This window comes from Lepidochelys kempii, chromosome 5, assembly GCF_965140265.1.
Source record: "Lepidochelys kempii isolate rLepKem1 chromosome 5, rLepKem1.hap2, whole genome shotgun sequence".
Lineage (NCBI taxonomy): Eukaryota > Metazoa > Chordata > Testudines > Cheloniidae > Lepidochelys > Lepidochelys kempii.
This window is the reverse complement of record NC_133260.1, coordinates 102644873-102672678: the sequence shown is the minus strand read 5'-3', so window position 1 is coordinate 102672678 and position 27806 is coordinate 102644873. Positions and strand designations below refer to the sequence as shown.

Genomic DNA, 27806 nt, shown 5'->3' with positions numbered 1-27806 from the left:
TATCATGTGAAACACAACAAAACACACATTTGAAGGTGGAAAAGTGTGCTTTCAGGACTGACCCAAAGCTTGTTGAAATTATTCTCATAGACTTCAGTGGGCTTTGGATCAGATTCCACCAGCGCTTGTAGAGCAATTATGATTTGGGCTTACAATTTAGGATAAAATAGAGGGCACAGGAATTCAAGGAGGATGAAAACATCATTAGGTTTGATTACTGTTGAACAAAGATTTTTGTGTGATGCAATAATTTATATGACCTCTTTTCATGCACAAAATCTGCTTTGAAGTCAAGTAATAAGAAGAGCTTCTGGATTAAATAGTGGTCTCGTGATTTCATTTCTTTACTGAGTCTCCCTTTTATAAGGCCAGAGATTGGTTGGAGAGGAAACGTATGCAGCCATATCCTGTCGTACTGTTAAGAAATCATCTTTACCACTTGATTAAGATTTTTTGAAAAATAACAGGTCAGGTACTCTTTCCAAAAGAGCAGGCTGTGCAAGAGCAGGATTGTCTTTGTATAAATGGTTCACAATGGAAATATTTCACAAAACTTCTGGTGGTAAACACTAATTAATCTAATCTTCAAAAAGGATCATTTCAAAAACCTCCATTTTTCTATTGAACTTTAGCAACAGTATTAAAGTGTGGGATTGTTCTCAGAATCTAAGCTTTATAGTCAATATAGGGAAGAGTTTCTATAAATCTGTCACAAAATCTCTTTTCTAAATGAATGAGTCAGTACCGGAAAAGAGAGAGTAGAAAAAAATCTGTTATAGTCAGAATTTTGCAGAGGTAGTCAGGATGATAGAGATGTTCTAATTGAGAAGTTCTCAAAGAGTCCTTCCTGATGAGCCACAGAATGAAATGAGAACCATGCTAGAGGGATATTGGAGTGCTGGGAGGCCTTAAGGCATATTCTACCAGGTCCAAGGCTGCCTGACAACAGCATGTCTAAGAAATATTTCTGTCACTGAGATAGGGAAGGTTTCTATCTGAAGTTCAATTCATAAATTTATGCAACATTACTTTTTTGACTTGGCTTCCAGAAATAGGGTGGAATTGTGTTCTGTGCCTACTGAAGTAGGTGATACCTGGGGCAGCAGAGTGCAAAGGTGGGTTTAAGTGGGGAAACTCTGCTTTCAATACTCAGAGAAAGGCTTTATCTATACTGAGGGTTTTGATATAGTTACACCAGTTTCACAGCATTCACTTAAAAAGTGATGCAGCTTACCCCAATTAGAAACTCCGGTATATCACACTAATGCAATCCCAGTTTTTACACCAGTGCATCACATCTATACTAGGGATTTATACCAGCTCAGCTACGTCGGTATAGCTGCACTGGAGCAAAAATCCAGGGTAGACAAGGCCAAAGGAAACTTACTTACCTAGAAAATGTAATTCTTAGAATAGATGAACAGCATTGATCCACACTTCTCATCCACCTTCCCCAGTTCTTTTTAGGGTAGATTATGATTTAAATAGAAAGGAACTGGAGTGAGTTCCAGGAGGCTTCTGTTGTGAAGGAGTAAATATGTAGTCGAGTGTTTTCCAGGTGGTTCTGACTTTGTCACTGAGAGTACATGCACTCCCAAGAGTATGGCTCTGAGATGTCAGTACTGTAATGTGGTAATTGCAGCCTTATCCCACAGCTGTCACATTCTCTATTGTTTAATAACTGTTAGAACATTCATGTGCCCCAACTATTTCATATTGCTTAGTAACCATTAGAACCACTTTAGCACTGGACATACTTTTTGCAAAATACCATGTCCCATAAAGTGCCTGGTGGTTTTTTGTTTTTGTTTGTTTTTACAGGTACAGCAGGTGCAGACCGTGCAGCAGGTACAGCATGTCTACCCAGCACAGGTGCAGTATGTGGAGGGAAGTGACACGGTCTACACAAATGGAGCTATGTAAGTTTTATTAATTGGAATTTCCATACCTGGCAGGATGTGTGGTTAAATACACATCTCTAATGACACCTTACTGGCTTCAGTTTTGTAAGTGGATGAGAGAAATTGTCAGTGGTTAAAAGCTTGTTCCTTGTAGTGTCATTTGAAATAATTCTAGGGAGAAAATAGGAGATGAATTCACATAGTTTAAATATTTTCAGATAGAACTTTTGCCTTGAAATTAATACAGGTATATTTCTGCAACTGTTTTAGTTGGACCTACATAACAATTACATCTACAGTATTCTGTCATATTTTTTAACCTTTAGTTTTATGGGTAAGTTTAAATCCTAGCCATAGAAAGAGTTATCTAACTTTGCAATAAAGTTTTTTCATAAAAAAAGACTCAAGTTATTGGCCACGTCCCCTTCCAATTATAATCCTACTTGCAATAGCACTACCTGTGGCAACTACAACAATTACTTGTGGAAAAGAAGTGATGTGTTTTTACTGTGTTTAATGAGATGTGTTCTTTCCCTTTCAGGAGGGAAATAAGAGTAACCTTGTCTCAGTTAGTGCTACATGGTCCCCTTCTCCAGATATCTTCCTCTTCCATCTGTGTTGTGTTGTGTTGTGAGTGCATTTAGGAGCAAGGAGCACACAGAAACATGTGTGGTATCAGCAAAGATCTATTTATTGATAATTTAAAAGCGGCACAGCAGAATCAACTTTATTTCCAGGTGTAGCAACTCTTCCAAAGTTAACTCTTTCAGTGCCTTCCAGCACAACATGGTTTTCCTCTCTTCCTACGCCTTCTCCCAGTGACCCACTGCACATACTGCCTTGCTGCTTGTTTTCCTTCTCTCTTGCACATACTACTCAACTATCCTATTCTAGGCAGGGCTGGTAGTACTGCCTCTTATTAAGATTGCCCAACTCTTCCAATTATAAGACCCTGTTTTCATTTTCTTATCACTTTGCCAAACTTTAACCATTTGGGCTGAAATTTTGTGTGTTGGGTGTCCGCCTTTGGCTAAATTAGTCTGAAAAGTTTCAAGTAGTTCAGCTATTATACACTGTTTTGTCCATCTGAAAAAATTCTGGCTATCTTTCTGGCGAAATGCCCTAGTGCCCCCATTCTTTGGAGCACAGACTTGAAATTTCGCAGGGGTAGCCTTTGTCTCAGGGATATGCCTTTTGCCATTCCAGTGAACATCGGCCAAAATTTGGCCAAGTTATAATCCTTTGAAAAATTACATTTCACACACGCTCAGTAGAGACATTTTAGATGTTAGTAGCTACATTTTCCAAAGATTCTGTTTGCAGTGGGCATGCTGCAACCCAGGGCTGAACAGAACTCCCCCTGCAATTGCTGTTCTGGCCTACTACAGGGTATGCTGTGTGTGGGACCAGAACTGAGAGCAAGGAATCTCTTTCTCCTCTGCTCTCAGTGACTGTCTTGCTGGGCTCAAGCAGCATGGATGAAGAAGCTGCCTGATTTGAATGCAGAGGGAAGAAAAGCCAGCCCTGAGAAGGGGTGGCAGTGAGAGTAGATTGGGAAAAGGAGCATGTGGGGTGGAAACTGGGACTGCAAGCTGGTTGTGGGAGAGAGGGAAACTGGGACTGGCTGAGCAAGGAGGCTGGGACTGGGGTCCAGGGGAGACTGGGACAGAATGAGCCAGAGACTGGGACTAGCTGGGCAAGACTACTGGAGCTGGAGGAACGAGTGTCTGGGAGCCAGTAGACAGCCAGGAGAAAGAAACTGGATGAAGAGCCAGGGGACCTGACTGGGATTGACTGGGCAGTAAGACTGAGACAAGAGACTTGTGGGGGAGGCACCAAAGTTAGATGAGCAGCCTGGGGGGAGAGAGTGCCATTTGGAGCCAGTGGGCACAGGGAGCATGGATGGACCACTAGAGACCAGGATGGAGGCAGTTCAGATGAGGAGCCATGGGGGACAGGCGGGTCTGGGCCTGGATGGACAAAGAGACTGGGGACAAGGAGTTGGGGATAGGGAGGAACTGGAAATGGATGGGCAAGGAGACTGAGAATGGAATGAGAAGCCTGAGCAGTGGAGACTGGGACTGGCTAGGTAAGGATAGTGGGACTGGATAAGGAGCCAGAGGTAGGGAAGAGACAGGACTGGGACAGGGACAGATTGGAGGGGATGGGTCAGAATGGATCATGCGTGGGGAAATGGGCAGAAGAGTCTGCCTGTTACAGCACATTCTCCTCTGGAGCTTGGATGGAACCCAAGATTCTACTTTATGTCAGTGTAAATCCCAGTGTAGTTGTGCATGCATCCCATGCTCATGAGATTGTTGTCTTTTGAATAGCAGCATCCCTTGGGACCGTTCATGCAGCCTGTGCCTCCTTGTGCTCCCATGTGAGGGCATAAAAGCTGGACCAGCCGCATCCTTTCCATAGTTTCCTCTTACCATCTGTGGCAGCGAAATGGAATCCAGCGATGTCCAACCTGCTATTCCCTTTTCGCAGATATAGTGTCAGTTAAATCTTCTCCCGTTGTCTTCCACATTTCCAGAGAACTTCAAATCTGGTGGGGCTTTTGTGTAAGGGGCTGGCCAAGACAGCAAATTCTGCTACGGATCTTTTGTAGTAGGAGGCCAGACGTAGCAAACTGTGCACTTTGGTTACATACCAAGATACAGGCCATGCTCTGACATATCCACCTTCTCTGGATCTGGGCCTGCTCCCTCCATAGAGATCATGTGCCCCAATATGTCACATCGCTAAAGAAAAAGCTGACACTTAGTGTCGTTAACTTTCAGATTGGCACCTTTCAACTTCTTGAGTACTGATTTCAGTTTCTGCAAATGTTCTTCCAAAATTCAGCCTATCACAGTGATCTCATCCTGGTACACTAGGTAGGATGTTTTCTGCAAGTCTGCTGATACGATATCCATGAGCCTCTGGAATGTACCTAGCACATTACACAGACCAAATGGCAGCATGTTGAGCTTAAAAAGTCCCTGCTTGGTGCACAATGCTGTTTTAGCGTTATCTTCTGGATACACCTACAGTGGCTGAACCCCACTTGCCAGGTCAAGGGTGGAGAACCATCAGTCTTTAACCAGGCCATCTAATGTGTTGTCAGTGTGGCGCAAGGGATAGGCATTATTAACAGTTGCATAATTCAGTCTATGATAATCCCTGCAGTCCCACACACATCCATGTTTCTTCCACACCAAAATCACTGGAGCAGCCTACAGGCTCACAGAGGGCCTAATGAGCCCACTCTCCTCCATTTCTTGTGAGCCATTGCTTGAACTCCTGCTGAAAATGAATGGGGATCCTTCCAAGTCTTTGACTGATACGTCTGGCATTCCCTGAACTGATCCAATACTTTATTAACACAGTGCATCCCAGATGATGGGTCATGACTAAATATATTTGCATATTCTAACAAAACTTCCTGTACTGTTCACATCTGTTCAAGCTTCAGACTGTATTGTTTAAACTTGAACTCAAGTCCTGCATCTCTCTGAGCCTTTCTTCCCAGCCCTTTGTTACCTTGACCCTGGTCTGGTTTGAACTTCCTCACATCAACTGGATTCTTGGTTTTGTGATCTTTCTGCAGGACCAGCACACCCCTCTCAAGTGTGCCAATCACCCTATGCTGATACACGACCAATGGGCTTTGTTGACATGTTGGCTATCCATACCAGGATTTGCCACATCAGCTCCTACCAATCGAGTGTCCAGTGAGGAGCTCCAGCCTATTTGAAGGTTAGGGCTCAATCAGACCACCTTCATCATCTTGGCACCCACCTTTGATCTGCCTGGGATAATCATCTCAATTTTAGAGGCTCCATCAGATTTTTTTCTACCACCTCTCCATGCACTTCCACATGGCCGTCTGTAGTGAACAGGGGAAATCACCTTCCGAACAGAGAACAGGAACAGTTGGTGAAATTCACAGCAACATGGTATTTCTTCAGGAAGTCCGTCCCAATCAGGCATACTGAGTGCCATCTTTTACCAAGAGGAATTCACAGGTTAGTTGTAAAGCCTGGAGGTTGATGACTGTGTGCCACATTCCCAGAACTTGAAGCATCATTCTGTTATCCACCCTGACAGCTAATTTATAGGGTTGATGATTCCTCTCGGTCTCAGTGGTATGTACAATGGATACCTGGGCATTGGAGTCTAGGAGAGAGTGGCACTGTATTTCTCCAGTCTCCCCTTCCAGATAGTATCCAGCCCTACTGCACGAGCAATCTCCACCTTCTTTGGAATTTTTTTCAGTAGCAATGTCCATTGGGGCTGCACATGTGTCCTGTGCTTCCTTGTGCTCCTGTACAAGAACATAAAGGGCACAGCAGCCACAACCCTCCCATAATTCCCTCTTACCAAGTGTGGCAGCAAGATGGAACTTAGACTGTGTCTGATCTGTGCTGCCAGCTGTCAAATATACCTCCCCCACTTTCAAGGCTAACTCTGTCAGAGGTCAAGCAACATCCTTGGCCTGTTTCAGAAAAGTTCCAGTATCTGAACTCTGCTAGGTGGAGCAGTCTGCTCTCATATGTAGAGCACTGTGCACTGCACTTGGCTAGTAGATCCAATACCAGGTTCAGAAGAGCAGTACTCCCATCCTTGTTTGACTAATGTATCTGGTGCTCTTCATGCCTGCCATCCTGAAGACGATGCTCTGTGCCAGCCATCTACAGTGGAATCCACGATGACACATACACAAAGAAAGAATGGTTAGTTAATCTCTAGAAACTGTGTTTCTTTGAGATATTATAGTCAGTGTGGATCTTCCAACCCATCCTTCTTCCCTTCCTTAAGAGTCCTCAGAGAACATAGGCTTCAAAGTACAGGGGAACTTTTTTTTATTTACTCAATTTTCATGAGTCCAAACTTTTCTTAAATGCTATGTGTCCAGTGGACTTTAAAACATTTCTATTTCCATGAGCAAGAAATACTGGATTGAATACTGGATTCTGCAGTGTTTGTCTCCTTGTACAAAAACTGTCTTGCTGTTTATGCGTACATATTTATTTTCACTTCTTAACACATTTTGGAAGTGTCTGTATAATCAATAATATGTAGGCTATATGGTTTGTCAACATTATTCATTTAATGTCACAATGGAATTTCTACATGTTGTATTTCATGCAACCCTGTTTTAGTGTAAGTTTTCTCTCATATAGTTATTCTTGTTGCAGATATATTTTATGTAATTATTCTATATATAGAATATACATAGAGTAGATTTACTATAATTAACTACTGGAGAAAAGCAAATTACTTACCTGTAATTTTTGTTCTCTGATAAACGTAGACCCACCTGTCCTTCTACCTTTCTTTAGACTTTATGTGTTTTCTTTAGTTAAACAGAAATTTGATCGTTGGAAGCAATGACATTCTATTAGTCCATCCAACCTCAACCCATGTGATCTGTTTCTCTTCCAATGGTTTAGAGAGTCTGTGCTGGAGAAATCGCCACCCCTTGTGTGTTTGAGAATGTTGCTCTCTACCAGCAAGAATGGGGGACCTCTGACTGTATGGATCTGCTGGCTATACTTTCATATGGTGGGGCTATGGAGGCTATTGCAGCCCACAAACTGCAATATTTCCTTTCCATATCTTGGGAATGAAGGATTCTGTTCAGTGTAGCTCCCAAGGAGCGCCCTGCATAAAACCTGTTTATTCAGTCATTATGCTGGGACATGGGATTCAGGCCAAAATGTGAAAGAAAGTTATGATACAGTTGCTGTGGGAGCCATAACTTTGAATTTCTTGACTCTTTTGCAGGTGAATTACCATCTGTGCACATTAACATAACATTTATATTAGACACATTAGAGAGTGTCTATGGTAATTGTAGAAAATTAGCATACCCCAATATACAGCTAGAACATCTTAAATGTAAATTTATATTTGTCTTCTTTATCTCTATATACTCTCATACCCTCAGGTGCAAAGAGCACCCATTAGTTTCTGCCATTTATTTCGGTCTTGTGCTGGTCTATTCAGGCTTCTGGGGGCTTGTCTACACTACTCACTGGATTGGGGGGCAGCAATCAATCCAGTGCGGGTTGATTTATTATATCTAGTATAGATGCGATAAATCGACTTCTGATCGCTCTCTCATAGACTCCGGTACTCCACCAGAACGAGGAGCGCAAGCGGAGTCGATGGGAGAGCATCAGCTGTCGACTTACTGCAGTGAAGACACCGCGGTAGATTTAAGTACACAGTAGTGTAGACAAGCCCTGGGTGTCATGTTAATAGATTTGGCTTCTTGCTCTGTTATTATGCATAATGTTTCTCTAGGCCATCCTCTTTTTCTCTGTTCATGTTGTCTCCATATTATCATCTGATTGGAAATGGTGTTGGTGGCTTCCTTAAAGTGTGTCCTGAAAATGTCCATCTTCCTCTTCATACCATGTTTAATGCTTCAGATTGGTCTGCTCTTCTTAGAATTTCTGATGTTGCAAGAAACTCTCTTCAGTGAATTCTGAAAATCTTTTGTAGTTGTTAACTTTGGAATGGGTTGATCTTCTTCTTATCAATTTCTGTTGTAGATTTCCGTGACTGTGGTTCATGAAGGAGGACAGACATGATGCCAGTGTTAAAAATTCATAGTTTTGTGTTAGTGCCAATCATGCTACTTTTCCAAATCTTTTCAAATTTATGTAAGTCGTGCTGCTTTTGATATTTGTTGTTTGATATATAGCATAGTGTCACCATCATTTCACATCTCAACCCCCAGGTAAAATGACTTACTTCTTCTGGTGTTTCTTTGTTGTTTTCTCCATCTACTTTGATGGTTGCTTTAGGGGTGTTGGATGGCCATATATTTTTGTCGTTCTCTTGCTGATGAACAAGCTAACTTGTTTTGCTGTGTCTGCCAAAAGCTGGGTCTTTTCTTCCATTAAATGATATGTTGATTAATCAGGACAATGTCATTGACAAAAACAAAGTCATCAAATTGTGCTTTATAATTTATCTATAAAATTCACTGCTTATCTTTTGTGGTTACTTTCCTCATGACATAGCCAGTGACGAATGCAAACAATAGTGGGGACATAATACAGCTTTGCCTTACTCCAGTTGTTGTCACTGCAGAGCATTGATTGATTTTGTCACCATCTTTGACTGCACATTCAACATTATGATATAGATCTGCTATTTAATCATTTTTGCTTGTATTCCCTAGTATGCCATAATTTTCCAAGGACTGTTTCTGTGTATAGGTTTCAGAGTAACAGCCGTGTTAGTCTGTATTCGCAAAAAGAAAAGGAGGACTTGTGGCACCTTAGAGACTAACCAATTTATTAGAGCATAAGCTTTCGTGAGCTACAGCTCACTTCTTCAGATGCATATCGTGGAAACTGCAGCAGGCTATATATATACACAGAGAATATGAAACAATACCTATTCCCACCCCACTGTCCTGCTGGTAATAGCTTATCTAAAGTGATTTCCAGCACAAATCCAGGTTTTCTCACCCTCCACCCCCCCACACAAATTCACTCTCCTGCTGGTGATAGCCCATCCAAAGTGATAACTCTTTACACAATGTGCATGACAATTAAGCTGGGCTATTTCCTGCATAAATCCAGGTTCTCACATCCCCCCCACCCCCATACACACACAAACTCACTCTCCTGCTGGTAATAGCTCATCCAAACTGACCACTCTTCAAGTTAAAATCCAAGTTAAACCAGAACATCTGGGGGGGGGGGGGGTAGGAAAAAACAAGAGGAAACAGGCTACCTTGCATAATGACTTAGCCACTCCAAGTCTCTATTTAAGCCTAAATTAATAGTATCCAATTTGCAAATGAATTCCAATTCAGCAGTTTCTCGCTGGAGTCTGGATTTGAAGTTTTTTTGTTTTAAGATAGCGACCTTCATGTCTGTGATTGCGTGACCAGAGAGATTGAAGTGTTCTCCGACTGGTTTATGAATGTTATAATTCTTGACAGAACGCCACTAGCCGTCACCTTCAGCCCCCAACTAAAACCCCTCCAACGCATTATTAAGGATCTACAACCTATCCTAAAGGATGACCCAACACTCTCACAAATCTTGGGAGACAGGCCAGTCCTTGCCTACAGACAGCCCCGCAACCTGAAGCAAATACTCACCAACAACCACATACCACACAACAGAACCACTAACCCAGGAACTTATCCTTGCAACAAAGCCCGTTGCCAACTGTGCCCACATATCTATTCAGGGGACACCATCACAGGGCCTAATAACATCAGCCACACTATCAGAGGCTCGTTCACCTGCACATCCACCAATGTGATATATGCCATCATGTGCCAGCAATGCCCCTCTGCCATGTACATTGGTCAAACTGGACAGTCTCTACGTAAAAGAATAAATGGACACAAATCAGATGTCAAGAATTATAACATTCATAAACCAGTCGGAGAACACTTCAATCTCTCTGGTCACGCAATCACAGACATGAAGGTCGCTATCTTAAAACAAAAAAACTTCAAATCCAGACTCCAGCGAGAAACTGCTGAATTGGAATTCATTTGCAAATTGGATACTATTAATTTAGGCTTAAATAGAGACTTGGAGTGGCTAAGTCATTATGCAAGGTAGCCTGTTTCCTCTTGTTTTTTCCTACCCCCCCCCCCCCAGATGTTCTGGTTTAACTTGGATTTTAACTTGAAGAGTGGTCAGTTTGGATGAGCTATTACCAGCAGGAGAGTGAGTTTGTGTGTGTATGGGGGTGGGGGGGATGTGAGAACCTGGATTTATGCAGGAAATAGCCCAGCTTAATTGTCATGCACATTGTGTAAAGAGTTATCACTTTGGATGGGCTATCACCAGCAGGAGAGTGAATTTGTGTGGGGGGGTGGAGGGTGAGAAAACCTGGATTTGTGCTGGAAATCACTTTAGATAAGCTATTACCAGCAGGACAGTGGGGTGGGAATAGGTATTGTTTCATATTCTCTGTGTATATATAAAGCCTGCTGCAGTTTCCACGATATGCATCTGAAGAAGTGAGCTGTAGCTCACGAAAGCTTATGCTCTAATAAATTGGTTAGTCTCTAAGGTGCCACAAGTCCTCCTTTTCTTTCTGTGTATACTGTCAGAAGCCTTCTGGAAATTTATAAAATTTATCACAAGAGGGGCTTTCCATTCTACACTTTGTTCTGTAATATGTCTGAGAACAACAATATGGTCTGCACATTATCTCAGTGGTCTAAAACCAGCTTGTTCTTCTCCAAGTTGGAGATCTATACGTTTCTTAAAAGGTTCCAGGATGATGTTGCACGTGATTTTCCCAGCCACTGAGAGTAATATAATTTCTCTCCAGTTATTGTAGTTGGTAAAGTCGCATTTCTTTGGCAATTTTACAATAAGGCCCCTCTTCCATTGGGATGGGTTCTTTTCTTCATTCCATATTCTATAAAAAACCCAAGGAAAGTCATAGAGGGCTCTTTCATAACTTTCTTTAAGCATCTCTTTGGTAATGTTATTCTCTCCAGCTACTTTCCCATTTTTAAGTTTACTGATGGCTTTTCTAACTTATTCCATTGTAATGTCTTCTAAATCAATATCAAGCTCTGGTGGTAGGTCTTCATCATGTATTTCTAATAGTTCACTTGGACTTGGTCTATTTAAAACAGCCTGAAAATGTTCTGCTCATCTTTTCCTTTGTTCTTGTTCCGTACTTAGTGTATTTCCATTTGCATCTTTAGTAGGTCCTCCAATACTGCTAGAGTTTCCTATTAGCTGTTTGGTTGTTTTACACAAAGTAGTAAATTCACCTCTTTGGCTGGCATCTTCAGCCTCTTCATAGATTCTATCAATAAATGCCTTTTTATCTTTTCTAGCACTCCTTTTTATCTTTCTGTCTAGAGCTCTGTATTCTTCTTGCTACTTGTTTGTCTCTTCTTCTTGTCTTAGCATTCGTAAGTTTTTGCTTTACGCTTCTTTTTTCCACTGCTTCCCAAGTGCATCACTAGACCATCCATACCTTTTAAATTTCATTGCTATTAAGACTGTCTTTGCACTTTCTAGATAGCACTCTCTGATATCTTCTCACATAGTATCAGTTTCTTTGTTTCCTTCAGTTTGACTCCATGAGAACACTGAACTTGTTCTTCAGTTCAAACTGAAAAGCACATTTTGTGTCTGGATCTTCTAATTTTGCACACTTGCTTCATGGCCTTTTTTTAACCACATTCTTCTTCTTTAACTTGATCTTCAATTTAGTGATACAAAGATTATGGTCACTTCCCATGTCTGTTCCCCTGTATGCACATACATCTGCCAGCGAGCTGCAAAACTTCCTTGAAATGCAGAAGCAATGTATCTGGTTCTTTGCAGTACCATCTGGGGAGTTCAGTGTCACTTTATGGATTTCATTATGCGGGAAGGGAGTGTTGCTCCACTTATCACTAGGTCATTCACACTGCAACTTTCTGCTTGTTGTTCACCATTTTGATTCATGTCCAAATCCCTGCCGCATTTGCCCATAATCATATCCAACCAATCATTATTACTTTATTACATTATGATTATTACTTCCAACCTTTACATTAAAATCATGCATAGTCACTGTGATATCATATTTGAGGACTTTGGTTAACACATCCTATAACAAATCATAAAAAACAATTTTTTTCTTTTCCAGGCTTTTCCTGGTTTGGTGCATAGCATTGTATGACTGTTAGTTTGAAGAATCTAGTCTGAAAACAAGTTCCAATAATTCCTTAATTTAACTATTCCCACTTGCTTAGTGCCTGCTCAGCTTCTTTCAACTTTAGAATTTCTGTGCCAGCTTCATGGCTATCATCTACTTTCCTACAGTAGATTATGATCTTATTTGTTTCTCTGAAATGTAGTTTATTTGAACCTGTCCACCTACACTCACTGATAACAAGGACATCAAGATGATAGCTGTCCTTTTTCTTTCTTTCTTTTTTTAGCAGTTTTAGTAGTTTCATATATTATTCTCACATTCCAAAATCTGATTTTCATCACTGATCTGATCTTGACCAATGTACTTTTCAGGACATAGGCTTCCTTCTGGGTTTGACTAATGCCTATCATATTCTTCCCATGAAGCTGATGTCTTTTTGGAGCCTGTGGCACACCAATATGACTGCCAGCATTCATTCCTGTACTATATTTGTTTTATGTGATGGGGTTACCAGCTCCATGCACAATCCTAGGTCCACAGCTCCTTATTCATTATATGGAATTATCCATATTTTTATTTACATCCACCATATTCTATATAGCTCAATGAATAGTCCCTTCAGAAATGGTTATATCCTGTGTAAGGCTAATCTACATTTCAAAACTTTAAGTATAACTTCTGACAAACATTTCTACCAGCTCAGACTGGCTAGTCCACAAAAAAGTCTGATGAGTAATTCTGAGTTTTATAATTATGCCCCTTTATTTCTTATGTGGACTAGAACTACAGAAAAATTAATAGGATTGCAAAGAAAGTCATTTCCCTCATTTTAAACACAGAAGTGTACTACCCCTTTACAGTCACTGTAATATATGCCAATATTTCTAATGTTAGATATCTGTGTGTGTGTTTTTATATATATATATATATATATAAATTTATAATATTATATATAATTATAATATTGTATCTATAATTTTGATTATTTCATGTATTTTCCAAGAATTGTATTTGGAAGAGAGTGCTTATAATTAGCAATGTGAATTAATAATTCAATCTTTACAGTTTACAATTGGAGAATAATGATTCTGAAAATAAAGTAAAAGATGATTAACACTAAAAAATTATAGGCTCAACTTGAGTGCACATTCCTGAGTTCAGATTCTTAACCAGCTTCAAAATTGTATAATTAGACGGCTGCTTTTTTTTTAAAGTAAAACATGACATTACAGGAAGAAAATTCATTGCGAGGAAAAAATATTTTTGAAGAAGACAGTATAAGTAAAAGTGGTTCTAAAACGAAAAACAACCCCTACATACAAACATAAATACAGAGATGGTGATCACCTAGCGAATTAGTAGTTCAAAGAAAATTCAGAGTCACGTAGAGTTAAGGTACTGGCTAAGGCATGATGGGATGGCTGGAAGGAGCACTAATTTATAGAAGTGAACAGATCAGAGTCTTGACGTTTACATAAAACCTAATAATAGAGTCAGCTGGGAATACATCACTCTCTGTGTGTGTGCATACACACAGTCTAAACTTAAGGGAGAACAATAACAAGATTTATCCTTTCTGTATCAGTGCATTTATTCACGATTATTATATACGTTTTCCCCAAAAAGTATGACAGTAGAAACTGAAGAATTTAAAAAACAAACAAACATAGTAACAGTATTTAGGTGCCCATAGTCAGTTGTTAGAAATTCAGCTGTGCAACTTCAAATTTATTTTAGTAGTAGCATTACAGTAATGCCTAGATTTACTGAATTCACAATTGGATAGCTGGTTTCTGTTCTGATGTGCTACAAACTACTCATTCTGTAAAACAACTTTTTTGTCCCTGAAGTTTTATTTTTAGTAGTATTAATTTTTTTTGAAAATTTCTAGAGGAAAATGGTACGTAAACAATAAAATATAACAGGGCATGCACAGAACTTTAGTAACTGGCATGCCTGGTGGTGTATTGTGATGCACAAGATTGAATGCTTCCAGTTCTCAGGAAGAGGTGTTACTAAAGAGTAGAACGCACATCCAGGAACTCCCTCCTCACCAAATATTTTTTCACAGGTTTTTTTTGTTTGTTTTATTCTGTATGATGCTGCAGTCTTCTTAGATTGGTGGTGAATTCTCACGGCTGTTTTTATACTTTTGAAATAATCATAATAATAATAATTAATAATAAAAATCCTAGCTCTTATATAGTGCTTTTCATGTATAGATCTCAATAGACTTTACAAAGAAGGTTGGAATCATTTTAAAAAAAAAAACTTCAAAAGCTACTTTAGAAGCTCCACCCTCTCATGACAATAATAGTATAGCACAAGGATTTAAAAGCATTACAATTTTTTAAAGTGAAGCTTCATAGCTTCTAAAGTGGCTTTGAATGACAAGGAAGAATCCCGAGGGAGTTCATGATGGCCAGAGTGTAAAGGTAATTTAAGCTATCAAGTTCTGGTCTGTGCTATTATCATGGCCCCATGTATTCTGTGATTCTGCCATTGTTTAAAAGCTAATAGATTGCAGAATCTAGAGAAGGATAAATTACCACTGAGCCCTTGCTCTGCTGATTTGTTAATAAATCAAGTGTAAGTCTTTGTTCTTTTAAAAGAACAATGTATTGTCATGGCCAGTAGGGCACTGGTCAGCAGCTGACCTGGTATCTATTTCCTGTTCCAGTCTCTTAGACTCTTTTGTTAAGGCAGAATGCTCAACCCCTTGTGAGGAAAGGGGAGTGGTCTGCCTTATGCACATGGACTCTTCTGAATAATTATAGAGTAGTGTTGACAAAGTGCATAGAAAGTCTTGCCCATGCCTTGTTGTCCAGAAGGATAGTAATTTTGGGTGCCCTCACCCTGTGCTGTCTGGTTTCATGGTTTAATGTAGGCAGCATACACTGCCATCCAATTAACTCACCCTTCTGGAGGGCAGGAGGCAGCAGCCAGATTCTGGCACAGCTGGGACCAGGATTGCCAACTTTCTAATCGCACAAAACAGAACAGCCCCACCCCCTTCCCTTGCTCCTTCTCCAGGGCCCTGCCCCCCACTCACTCCATCTCCCCTCCCTCCCTTGCTCACTCTCTCCCACCCTCACTCACTTTCACTGGCCTGGGGTTGGGGTTTGGGGTGCAAAAGGGGGGTGAGGGCTCGGAGTGGGGCAGGGATGAGGGGTTTGGGGTGTGGGAGAGGGCTTTGGGCTGGGGCAGGGGGTTGGGATGCGGGGGGGGGCATGGGCTCTGGATTGGGGGTATGGACTCCGGATGGGGCCAGAAATGAGGGGTTAAGGGTACAGGACAGAGCTTCGGGCTGGGGCAAGGGTGCGGTGCGGGAGGGGTGCGGGCTCTGGGGTGGAGTTGGGGATGAGGTGTTTGGTGTGCAGGAAGGGGCTCCAGGCTGGGGCCGAGGGGTTTTGAATGTGGAAGGGAAAGTGGGCTCTGGCTGGGGGTGTGGGCTCTGAGGTCGGGCCAGGGATGAGGGGTTTCAGGTGCAGGAGGGGGCTCAGGGCTGGGACACGGGGTTGGGGTGGGGGAAGGGCTGCGGGGTTCCAGCGGCACTTACCTCGGCTCCCAGGAAGTGGTCGCCAGCTCCCTGCGGCCCTGCAGGCACCACCCCCGTAGCTCCCATTGGTTGCAGTTCCCGACCAATGGGAGCCGATGCTCAGGGCAGCGTGCAGAGCTCTCCTGGGTGCCCATGTGCCATGGGACTGCAGGAACCTGGAGGCTGCTTCTGGGAGCTGCGCGGAGCTAGGGCAGGTAGGGAGCCTGCATTAACCCCAGGCCCCACTGCGCCACCGACTCGACTTTTAACGGCCTGATCAGCAGTGCCAACCGAAGCCACCAGGGTCCCTTTTCAACCAGGCATTCCAGTCAAAAACTGGATGCCTGGCAACCCTAGTAGGGACACAGACAGGAAGAAAAGTATCAGGTGCACAGTTGCAGGGATATGGTGAATTCTGTGACAAAAAAGTTGAATTCCATGGCAACTTGGGAAAGTGCCAAATTGCTCAGCCACAGAATTTCAAAGTGCCTCTGATTAAGATGATTGGGGCAGGTCACAATTCCCAGAGCTATTGCTTCATGTTCTCCGCAGATGCAGACAGATGACACTGGATTGGGTTTAAACTCGGTTCACATTTTTGAGATTTTCTCTGCAATAATAATGTCTAAAAACGCAACTGAAAATCAATCAGATTCTGGGATGCAATCCTGCAACAAGGGGGTGAATTCTGCGGCAAATTCTATGGACAAAAATTAAAATTGCCAAATAGGGCCCTAGTTTTGCTGAGGATCTGAAAGGTTGGAGTTCAAGCCCACCTGATGATCCATATTGGGGAAAAATACTTATTTCAATACTTAGTCATGGAAGTCAATTACTCAATGCTTAGACATTGCAAAATGCTATTGTCAGTGCATGGGTTGTGCACCAGTCTTATTTAATTTGATTGTATACTCATTTCCACAGTGTTAACATTGCACTCACCCAATAAAGAAGACAAATAAATACCTTTTTTTTTTCTTTTCCTAAAGCCGAACAACAACTTACCCTTATACAGAAACCCAGATGTATAGCCAAAACACCGGGGGGAATTACTTTGATACTCAAGGAGGTTCTGCACAAGTGACAACAGTGGTCTCATCTCATAGTATGGTGGGCTCTGGAGGGATTCAAATGGGTGTCACAGGAGGACAACTCATTAGCAGCTCTGGAGGGACCTATCTGATTGGCAATTCAATGGAAAATTCTGCTCATTCAGTGACTCATACAATGCGGGCCTCCCCAGCTACAGTAAGTATTCAGAACTACATAAATTTTTAGAGCAAGTTTCCTGGTCCCTGTTGTGCTCTTTTATGACTATGTATGTTTCTTGTAACCGAAATAATGTGTTTGAAAAAATAAGTAATTTTGATCCCCATCCTGCAAACACTTATAAAGGTGCTTAACTTTGTGCATATGAAGAACTCCATTTAGTTCATTATGCTGTTCATGTGCATAAAGTTGTGTGCATGCTTGAGTATTTGCAGGATCAGGGCCTTAAATTGTTGGACATATGTTTTTATGCTTTCTGAAAAAGAAACAAAATATTACCTTGCAAGGAACACTTTGTTTATATAATTGAATTTTATAACTAATATCTTAACCCTACAGATATATGTAACTTCTTTGCATTCATTGCATTTTCTAAATCCAGTTTTGGTATTTATTTTGTATCATATCTCAAAATAGTCACCACTAATTCTGAATTGTTCCACTATTATTAACTTTTAGTATTGTTCTGCTTGTTATTTATTATTATTATTTATTATTTCTGGTCATTCCCAATTATTATTTTATATTTCTGGTAACTCCCAAAGACCCCAATCTTCTGAGGATCAGAGCCTCATTGTACTAGGTGTATTAAATATAGATACTAAGAAGCATTCTGTTACCACAGTGATGGGTGACCTTAACCTATATAGACAAACAAGGCAAACATAGTCCTTTCCCTTAAGAACTTAGTCAGTCCTGATTCTAATTAAGAAAAATTGGTTTATATTTACTGTATCCTTGCTGAATAGCTCTAGTGTACATTTTTTACCTACTCCTTGAGGAGATTCTGCCCCGATTATGGACATTAGAAATTAAAGGACAAGTAAAATTATGGAAAGTGAAGTAGAAAGAGCAAACTGAAAAATGTCCTCAGGAGAAGAATAGCAAGATGGAGCATGACTAAATAGTATTTATATATTAGTGCAAAAAGTTACTAAAAAACTAAGGGATTTTAGTTTTGGAGACAGCTGAAATCAGTAAAAAATCAACAAATAATATGTCAACATTTGAAGCTGCATGCATTTGAAATGATGAGCCCATTACTGTGGCATCAGATAATTCAAATGATCTTGTAAAATAACAATTAATTGCATTAATATAATCAAGGACTAAATGCAATCTGGATTATTAAAAGTAAAAGGTGATATTTCCTGCTAACATTGAAACTGCCATCACTATATGGTATTGTAAATGCTTTTATTGAGGACTGTTATGAATGAAAAGAAAAAACGTAAAGAATTCTGAATCATAGCCTAAGTCATGTTATATTGGAAAATTAAGAGAACAGAGATTCAGCCTGCAGCAGGAGTTTTTATATGCATGTTTTTTGATCACTAAAGGAAAAGGATTATATGTTGTAGCATTTACAGTATTTTAACTTTAAAAGGTGGTTCTTAAAGGAGTATCACTGATAAATCAGATTTATTTAATTAAAAAATCTCTGATCATATATTTTTCCTTTTTATGGCTTTTATATAGAACATTTTGCATTAGTTCCTTCTATAGCCCAATTCAATGAAATTGAAGAAATTCTGCAGTTTTGGTCTTACAGCCAGTTTAGTATGCGTCCTAGGATTAAAAAATAGGTGCAGAACTAGAGTAGTTTCCTGTAGGCAAAAGTGAAGAGAAGGGTCATCTCCACAACAGATGTTTCTAGAAAAAAAATTAAATGGCAAATATTTTCTTGTGTTCTCTTAGCTATTATTAATGGCTTTACGTTTGAATAATAACGTCCCCTCTTTATAACCCAGTAGCAAGAAAGCTACCTGATCCTACCAGCACAGATATAATCTTGTGTTTAATAGGATGATGCCATTCTGATGCCGTTCTGTTACCATATAAAATAATATGTCATAAGTTCAGCAGTCTGAAGTGACAGCAGAATAAAATAAGTGGAAAAGATGAGCTCAGCGGGGGCAAACTGTTGATTAAATGTAAACAGCAAACATAATTGAAAAAAATATTTCAGAAAAGTGAAGAATACTGGACTTGCATTGAAATCTGATATACTTGAAAATTTTTACTAGTCTGAAAGTCCCATGTTAAATTTTGCAACTGAAAACCAAATTAGAATTTTTGCCCAAATATGGAGAAGCATGTCTCTATATTTACAAAGGATTTTATAATATAATCTACAATTCAACAATTGTATTTGCCAGGTTAATTTTTGCTTTACATAAGACACATTGCCTTTGAAACAATGCGTCTTTTAAGAGCATAGTTTAAAATGTGGTTTTTCCAGCAATTATAATTTTAACACATTAAGACAAGCAGTATTTTTTCTGTGTTTTGTGATCATTTTGAACAGAAACAATTGGCTTGCAAAATAAAATATATTTTTAAGGTAAATATCTATCTCAATTCCCCTGCTCTTGCTGTTTGTGTTTTAAAAAGTTGTCTTAAGCATATAGTGTGTTCCTGTGTACATTACCGTAGCACGTTTGTTTTAGGAGTGCAGAAAAAATACTTTGTATTTGTAAAATTGCTCTTTTATCACTACAATAATATTTCTCCTCTTCCCCCATGTTCAGAAGGTACCTTGTATTTGTTTGAGTGTCTGGTTAAGGAAACTGAATAAATTGCAAATGCATTTCTTGCTTCTAAAATGTTAAGCAGGAAATTGCTAAATGGTGTATGAATTTTTTTTATTACATTGGGCACTTGGTATATATGGGTTCAACTGATTACATACAAGCGTTTGACTGAAATGTAAAAGGTTCAGCTCAAACTGTTAATTGATCTGAAATACCTACTGAGTTTTAATTTTACTTGGAAGTTAATAATATACCAGCCAATCTTTAGCAATAAAGTACAGTGTTTTTATATGCATTGCTGACTCAAGCTCAGATAGCTAGAACTCATTTCACTTGTGACCCTCATCTTAATTGCATCATCATAACGCTTTTCTATACTTGTCTAAAGAATTCTTTTGAGTGATCTAAATAACATGTATCAAAGCTGTTTGTCATTGTGATAAATATGCAGCAAAGTTTTTCAAGCCTTTTGAATGAATTTATATAATTTTCACAAGGAGACAAAGGAAATGTAAGCAACTAAAATTTTGCTTATTGCCATTTGTGTGCGCACATCATAACCTCTATCACTTTTGTCATATCTGTATCTAATTCTGTTTTGTCACTTGCACTAAGCAACTTTATTTGCTGTCATTCATCCCCATTCATCAAATCACAAAGCTTCTGTAGAACTTAACAGTTTAGTTTTATTAAAAAAATTTTAGCTAGTCCTGATTTTAAAAAAAGATTAGATAGATTGGTTTTGGTGTCAAAATATGACATTAAAGGGATGCTGTCAAGTTAAAAGTCAATTTTAAAAAAAAAAAACCTGTGTTACTCACAGTACCGTAGATTATTAGAAGTGGGGGGAAAAATTAAAAAAATTCAGTTTATTTTTCTTCAGATTTGCTGTCTGTTTACTTATTGCGCTCTTCAACAAAAATAGACTATCATTGACAGTTTTTCTTTTATTTTTGTTCACTTTCACTTTATGCTTCTTCTCATGTATCAGCATAATCTTTAGATGTATCATAATCATCATCCATCATGGCAAATCCCAAGGATGTAGCCTTCTTGCAGATCTAGCTAAATCATTAAGGTAATCTGGCTGGATGTTCAGTTTATGTTCATCATTGGCGATCATATCACATCATCAAAGCTTTTGGCAACCATGTGATCACCAGCTGTCTAGTGGCATTCCTTGGTACACACTTTGCTGGTTTTCTCCTGTAATGTTTGAGGACTGTTTAAATAAAATAAAATCATATTTTGTTTTGGATCATGAAAATATATTCATATTTGCTTTTGTAAAACTTTTACAAAACAAATATTGAGTCCACAATACTTGACAGTGCCCTTCTCAGGTTACAGCAGGAATTCCGTTAATTACCAGTTGTGAACTTTTCAGAATCTCTCTTTCATAAACATACTTGAGGGATACATTGGCATGCATGAGGAAAGTTTGTTAGAATTCATGTTACTCATTACATTTCCTCCATTGGCATTGCTTATTTCCATCAAACACTTAGCTCTTCTGTTTAGCTGTAATAATTTGCATTTTCCTAGTTATTAAGAATAGTTTATTGTACTAAAAAACTTATGGCAGCCAGACCAGAGATGCAGCAGTAGTGTGTGATGCTGATATGAGGGTAGGCCAAGTTCAGTTGAAATTAATAACATAGTAAAATTGGTACATTTGGTTTGAGTGTTTGGACAGGTCAAGAAAAGACTCCAGTTGCATTGTTGCAGAACTCTCTTCCTGTTACTGGTTGATTGTTATGCTGGTATTTACAGTGATATTGAAGAAGGTTGCATGTTCCATCCAAGGTGGTAGATGAATGAGGTAGGAGTTGCTGAGGGCTGCAGAGGTTCAGTAAAGACAAGAAAGTAATAGGAATATCAACAGCCTCTAAATTATAGAACCTGAATCTCCAGACAGTCTCCCCATACTCAAATACATATGCACTTTCCCTGTGATAAAAGAGAATTATTTTACAAATATTTTTCTGATGTCAAAACTTAAAACAATTTATTTAACTACTTAACAGTAAGTGTGTTGCAATGCCTGTTAGCCAATGAGAGGCTCCCGTTTGTCAGTCCTGCTGCTTCTAACAAGTTTCGGGATTGATCAGCAAGTAATGTGGTGCCATGCATAAAAGGCATCACCAAACGCAAGCAGTCTTCCACTCACACTGCTGGAACATTTTTCGTAGTGTAGATCCTTTAGTTCAATCAGAAAGTACATAAAATTAAAACAAAGCAAATAACTAAAAATATTTTGAATCCCCATACTTATTATCTATTGTTTCTGGAATCACAGTGTGCTAGGCACTCTCCAAACATAAAAGGAGGCATGGTTCATATCTGAAAGAGCTTATGCTCCTTATTTAAAAAAAACAAAACCACACCAGCTAGGCATCTGAGGGTAGGAGAAAGGGTATTAACAAACAAAGAAGGTGGCCCAATGGTAGTAATACACCATGTTAATGGCACAATTAGAATTATTTTAAAAAATATATAAACTTATAAAGTGTCATAGTTTTATTTTATTCTGGGGTGGTTGTGTTTTGGGTGATGGTTTGGGATCAGTTTTAATGTATCCAAACAATTCAGCCATTCCTAGGTGAAATAACTTTTTTTTTTTCTTTTAAGTTGGCAGTTTATAGCTGTACACACTAGGGGAAGGCAAACTGATTCAGATAAAATATTTTGTCACAGCTTTTTTGGAGTGTTTTTATAGCCTGAACTGAACTTCTTTTCTTTCTCGCTTCTGATTTCTCTATGGGACTGAACCCAGCAGGGCTTAAATTCTGGGAGATAATGACATTTCCCTTTGGGATTGAGGCATACACAAAGCCAGATCTACAAGTCCATATGTGAGAGCTTGAAGATTTGTGTTTCTGAGTGTAGTATACTCTTAGATATATTAGCCACAAACTGTGAAAAAGCCAACAGCAGTGAAACCCAATGGAGAGTTTAGGATCTTTCTGCAGAAGAAGGGAGAGAAAGAACTGGCACACCCAATAGATTGCTTAATGGAGGATTTGAGGGGAGTGATGAGCTGGCCACCCTTTTAAGATGCCAGTGAAGGAGAGTAGATAGCCACTAGTCCTCTTCCCAGAAGACTGGATTATGTCAGGTGGGAAGCTTAGGCCTATTGGGGAAAGTTGTCTGGCTGGAGAGGAGAAGCTAAAAGTTTGAATGAGTTTTCGAAAAAAAACTTAACTTTTTAGATGCTTATCTAAACCCCAAACATTCTGGATATTCACCCATGCCTAATATGTTAAGTATGTACATGCCTTATATAAAAAATGATAATATAACAAAGTTTATATTAATCAGTCAATATGTATATTCATTTGTGGTTTCAGACATATTAAGGATCTGCAATTGCACCAGGTTTTCTGTCCAGTAGCAATTATAAACTTTTGATTGTGATTGATCCTGCTTATTTTTGTAATTGAATTGATCAATTTTAAGAAAAATAATAGGTTTTTAAGGCTTATTTATATTTTATTTTAAAGTAGACACTCAGAGAAGACTCCAGAGACAATCTTCTTCAGAGAAGATTTTTTAATTTATTTTTATAATTTGTATTTCTTTTGAGGGTATATTTAAAAAGCTTTTGGTATACCATGCTTAGAATAATTCCGTCTCTCCAGCTTCCATTTCTTTTTTGTCTGCTTTAGCAAAATTCATTATAATCTGTTAAAGGCTCCACTACTGCTGTGGAGAATCCTGACAGAATCTCTCAAGTTTAATTTTTCTGTCTGTTCAAGTCTGGGCTATTCTCTCTTGAGATGATCACTGCTGCTTCAGGCCTCTTTGATCCCAGGTCAGCCTGTCAGCCTAACTCACCTCACTAGCACCACTTCCTTTTCAAAGAACAGTTGATGTATATTTCGTGCTTTAAAGGAGACAGTTTCACAAAGATAAAAAAAATTGAGCCAGATCAGCTGGGAGGAATAATGTAATCAGGAAACTGTGAATGATAATTGGTAATTCTTTAAGAACACCTTACTACATACCCAGAATCAAGGAAGAAGGCCATATTGACTTACAAAAACATAGCCTGGTTTAGAAGGGGTGTGAAAACAGCTATAATTTTTTTTTTTAATATATAACCAATGGATGAAAGGGGAAGTTCTTAGTAATGAATATAAATCAGAAGCTAGGAATTATAGAAAATTGATAAGGGAAGCAAAGGGACAGAAGGAGCAATTTATGGACAGCAGCATTAAGGACAGTAAGAAGGAATATTTAAAAAGTATATTAGGAACAAAAAGAATCCTAACAATGGTATTGGTCTAGTGGAAATGGTAGAATTACTAAATATCAATAATGATGCAGAAAAGGCAAAAGTGTTCAATAAACATTTGTTCTGTATTGGGGGAAAAACAGATGATATAGTCACATTCATTCCACTAGTATCTCAAGAGGCTGTTAAACAGCAGCTACTGAAGTTAGACATTTTAAACTCAGCAGATTCAGATAACTTGCATCCAAGAGTTTTAAAAGAGCTAGCTGAAGAGCTTGCTGGATCGTTAATATTGATTTTCAATATGTCGTGGAACACCGGGGAAGTATTAGAAGAAAGCTAATGCTGTGCTAACTGATAGGTCTGACAATGTAATCATCAAATGGGTGTGTTTCTGGTGGCATCTTGCAGGGATCGATTCTTGGCCCTACACTGTTTTACACTTTCATTAATGATCTGGAAGAAAACATAAAATCATCATTGATAAAGTTTGCAGATTACACAAAAATAGTGGGAGTGATAAATAACTAAGAGGATACAGAAAAATTTGGATGTCTTGGTACGTTGCGCACAAGCAAACTGTGCATTTTAATATGGGTAAATGTATACAACTAGGAACAAAGAATATAGGCCATACTTATAGGATGGGGGACTTATTCCTGGGAAGCAGTGACTCTGAAAAAGATTTAGGGGTCATGCTGTAAAATGAGCTGAACATGAGCTCCCAGTGCGATGCTGTGACCAAAAGGGCTAATACGCTCCTTAGCCGAATAAACAAAGGGCATCTTGAGTAGGAGTAACAAGATTATTTTACCTCTGTAATTTGGCACTGGTGCGACTGCTGCTGGAAAACTATGTCTAGTTCTGGTGTCCACAATTCAAGAAGTATGTTGATAAAGGAGAGGGTTCAGAGAAGAGTTACGAGAATGATTAAAAGATTAGAAAATATGCTTTATAATAATAGGTTCAAGGAACTCAATCTGTTTATTTTAACACGGAGAAGGTTAAGGAGTGACTTGATTACAATCTATGATTACCTACATTGGGAATAAATATTTAATAATGGGCTCTTCAGTCTATCAGAGAAAAGTTTAACAAGAGCTAATGACTGGAAGTTAAAACTAGACAAATTCAGACTGGAAATAAGATGTACATGTTTAACAATGAGAGCAAATCATCATTTAACCAAGTGTCATGATGGATTCTCCATGACAGATCATTTTTAAATCAAGAGTGGATGTTTTTCTAAAAGATCTGCTCTAGGAATTATTTTAGGGAAGCTCTGTGGCCTCTGTTATACAGGAGGTCAGACTAGATGATTACAATGGTTCCCTTCTGGCCTTGGAATCTACGTATCTATGAAATACTCTAACTCAACCAGAAGTCACAGGCTTGATGCAGGAATTATGTGGTGAAACTCTATGACCAGTGTTATGTAGGAGGTCAGACTAGATTATCATAATTTAGCAAAAAAAAATTGTTCTTTAGCCTTGTCAAAATTATGTCATTTATTTTGTAATCAGACATTCTTTTCAACACTTTACCTGAATAAAAAGGGCTTGCATTTCTAAAACAAAAACAACTGTCCGAAAGAGAAATGTAATGTTCAAGATTAAGAAAAGTACCTTTTTAATTAATGTTGCAATAAAATTATTACTGTAACAAGGGAGAAGTTAATTTTGCATGTGTGCTAGTAAAGTCTAATACATGACATCTGAAATCTTTTTTATTTCAGTTCATATGTGTATTGATGAACCCTACTGATGCTTGTAAATTAGACTGGAAAATCTGTGGGTAGTATGGTAATAAGGCAATGTGGGGGGGAGAGGACTCAATAAAAATTATCTATCGGGAAAAAGATAAGTGTCTTTAAACTTACAGTTAGTTTTGAATATGCCATGTTTTTGTTTTTTCCATTTTACAAGACTAATTCATTTCTTGCTATTTTTACTGCACACTGAGTGAACATGATTATCTGTCCTCTTACTGAACTCTAAAAAAAGGTGTGGGTGTGGGAAGGTGTTTCCATGAAAGCTTTTCTATTTTACATCTCATTGCCTCTGTCATTTCCAATGTTTTTTCTCTGCCGTAGCCACAGTTACACTTAATACAGAACTACAATTACCCTGTAATTTTACTCAATAACGCTACTACGGAAGCAGCCAAAAGTGACATTAAGATCCAAAGTTATGAAAAAAAGACTGGGTGGGGGTCTTTACACATATGCATTAGGAATAATACTGCTGTATGTTTAAGGGGTGATATATAATAATAATTATCATCTTAAAAGGTAAAATTATTCTGAATAAATTAGAATATTTTCTCAGAGCTGAAACCTGCACTATGTGCACACCCAAACGTCCATCAACTTTCCTGAGATCTTTGGATGTGTAAAAAATGCTATGTCAGGGAAGAAGGCTAAAATCCAGCCACCACTGAATCTAATGGCTAAACTCCCATTGAATTCAAACTATCTTCAAACTATGCAAGGGGTTTTCTCATATCCTTGGGAAAAACTCTTCAGGACCTCGGGTGTGGGTTGTATTTCCCCACCCCACCCTCTGCGTTTGGTTAAAGATGCTGAATGTTCAGAAAGTTTTTATATTTGCATTGTGACTTAGAAATAAATTTTGTGCTTGTTTTATTTCTTGAGCAGAGAGGAGGGTGAATTGAATTTTCTGAGGGCCTGATCCTTCAATGTGTATAAAAGCAAAATGCCTCCCAAAGTTACTGGGAGTTTTGCTTTCACAGGGACTCCAGAATCAGGCAGTTAATAGAATTTGTTCAATAACCTGGACTGAAGTTTAAGCAATTCCTGTTGAACTTTAAGCAATCTATCAAAGTTTCTCTGGTCAGCCTTTTATTACTATCTTGTCTTGAGCCCTTTTTTTAATGACATCTATTATCAGATTGAAATGGCGATTGAGACACTGCAAAAGTCTGATGGTCTGTCCACTCACAGAAGCTCTCTTCTCAACAGCCATGTAAGTTGCCTCTTCTTCATGTAAACTAATCTCCTGCTTTGTCTGCATGCTTAATCTGTCTCTAAATGCCTGTTTGGTTTTATTGATATTTTATTTTATTTTATTTTATTTTATTTTATTTTTTTGGCCTCTTAATCTTCCCTTCTCAGTCACTTGTAATCTTATACAGCATCTCCCATGGCTATGTTTTGTCAGGTGAAATGTCACTAAATACATATATATTATTGAGTTAGTTTCTTAGGTTCTGCATTATGTCCACAGGTGTTACCACATTCTGAGTTTCACAATAATGTAATTGTGAAAATAATCATTGAAAAATTCTTAATTATCCAGGGGGTTGGTATTTGAGATAAAATTAGCCTCTAAAAAGAATCTGGGCACTGTATAATAATTTTTTGGGGGTGGAGCATGCAGTATGAGTATGTAATATCTTTTGGATTATTTTAGAGAATGGCATTACTTTATTTTGAATAATGAATTTATTGAAAATGACAAAAGAATGCTGAAGGTCCATAAAGCGGTGTTGGTATTTCTGTTAAATGACTTATACAAGATGTTGCCTCCATGGGCTGAAAAAATGAAAACAATTGATTACTCTGAAAGCTGGAGATATGTTTTGCTCTTTGTGCCTCTTTATTTGGTCTGAATTTACAAATCCTAAAAAAAAGAATCTTCAGTAAGAATAACTTTTGCCTAAGG

The 27806-nt window shown here is 38.7% G+C and overlaps 1 protein-coding gene across 4 annotated transcripts in view; it reads left to right on the top strand.

Moving 5' to 3' along the window:
* RFX3 (regulatory factor X3) overlaps nucleotides 1-27806 on the top strand; it is a 250111-nt gene that overhangs the window by 160561 nt on the left and 61744 nt on the right. For 2 of the 4 annotated variants that reach the window (XM_073345241.1, XM_073345242.1), the window contains exons 3-5: nucleotides 1822-1919; nucleotides 17073-17331; nucleotides 27033-27107. In XM_073345241.1, coding sequence (XP_073201342.1) covers nucleotides 1822-1919; nucleotides 17073-17331; nucleotides 27033-27107 — 432 coding nt within the window. The remainder of the gene's footprint in view (nucleotides 1-1821; nucleotides 1920-17072; nucleotides 17332-27032; nucleotides 27108-27806) is intronic. The other 2 variants (XM_073345239.1, XM_073345240.1) reach the window with 2 other exon arrangements.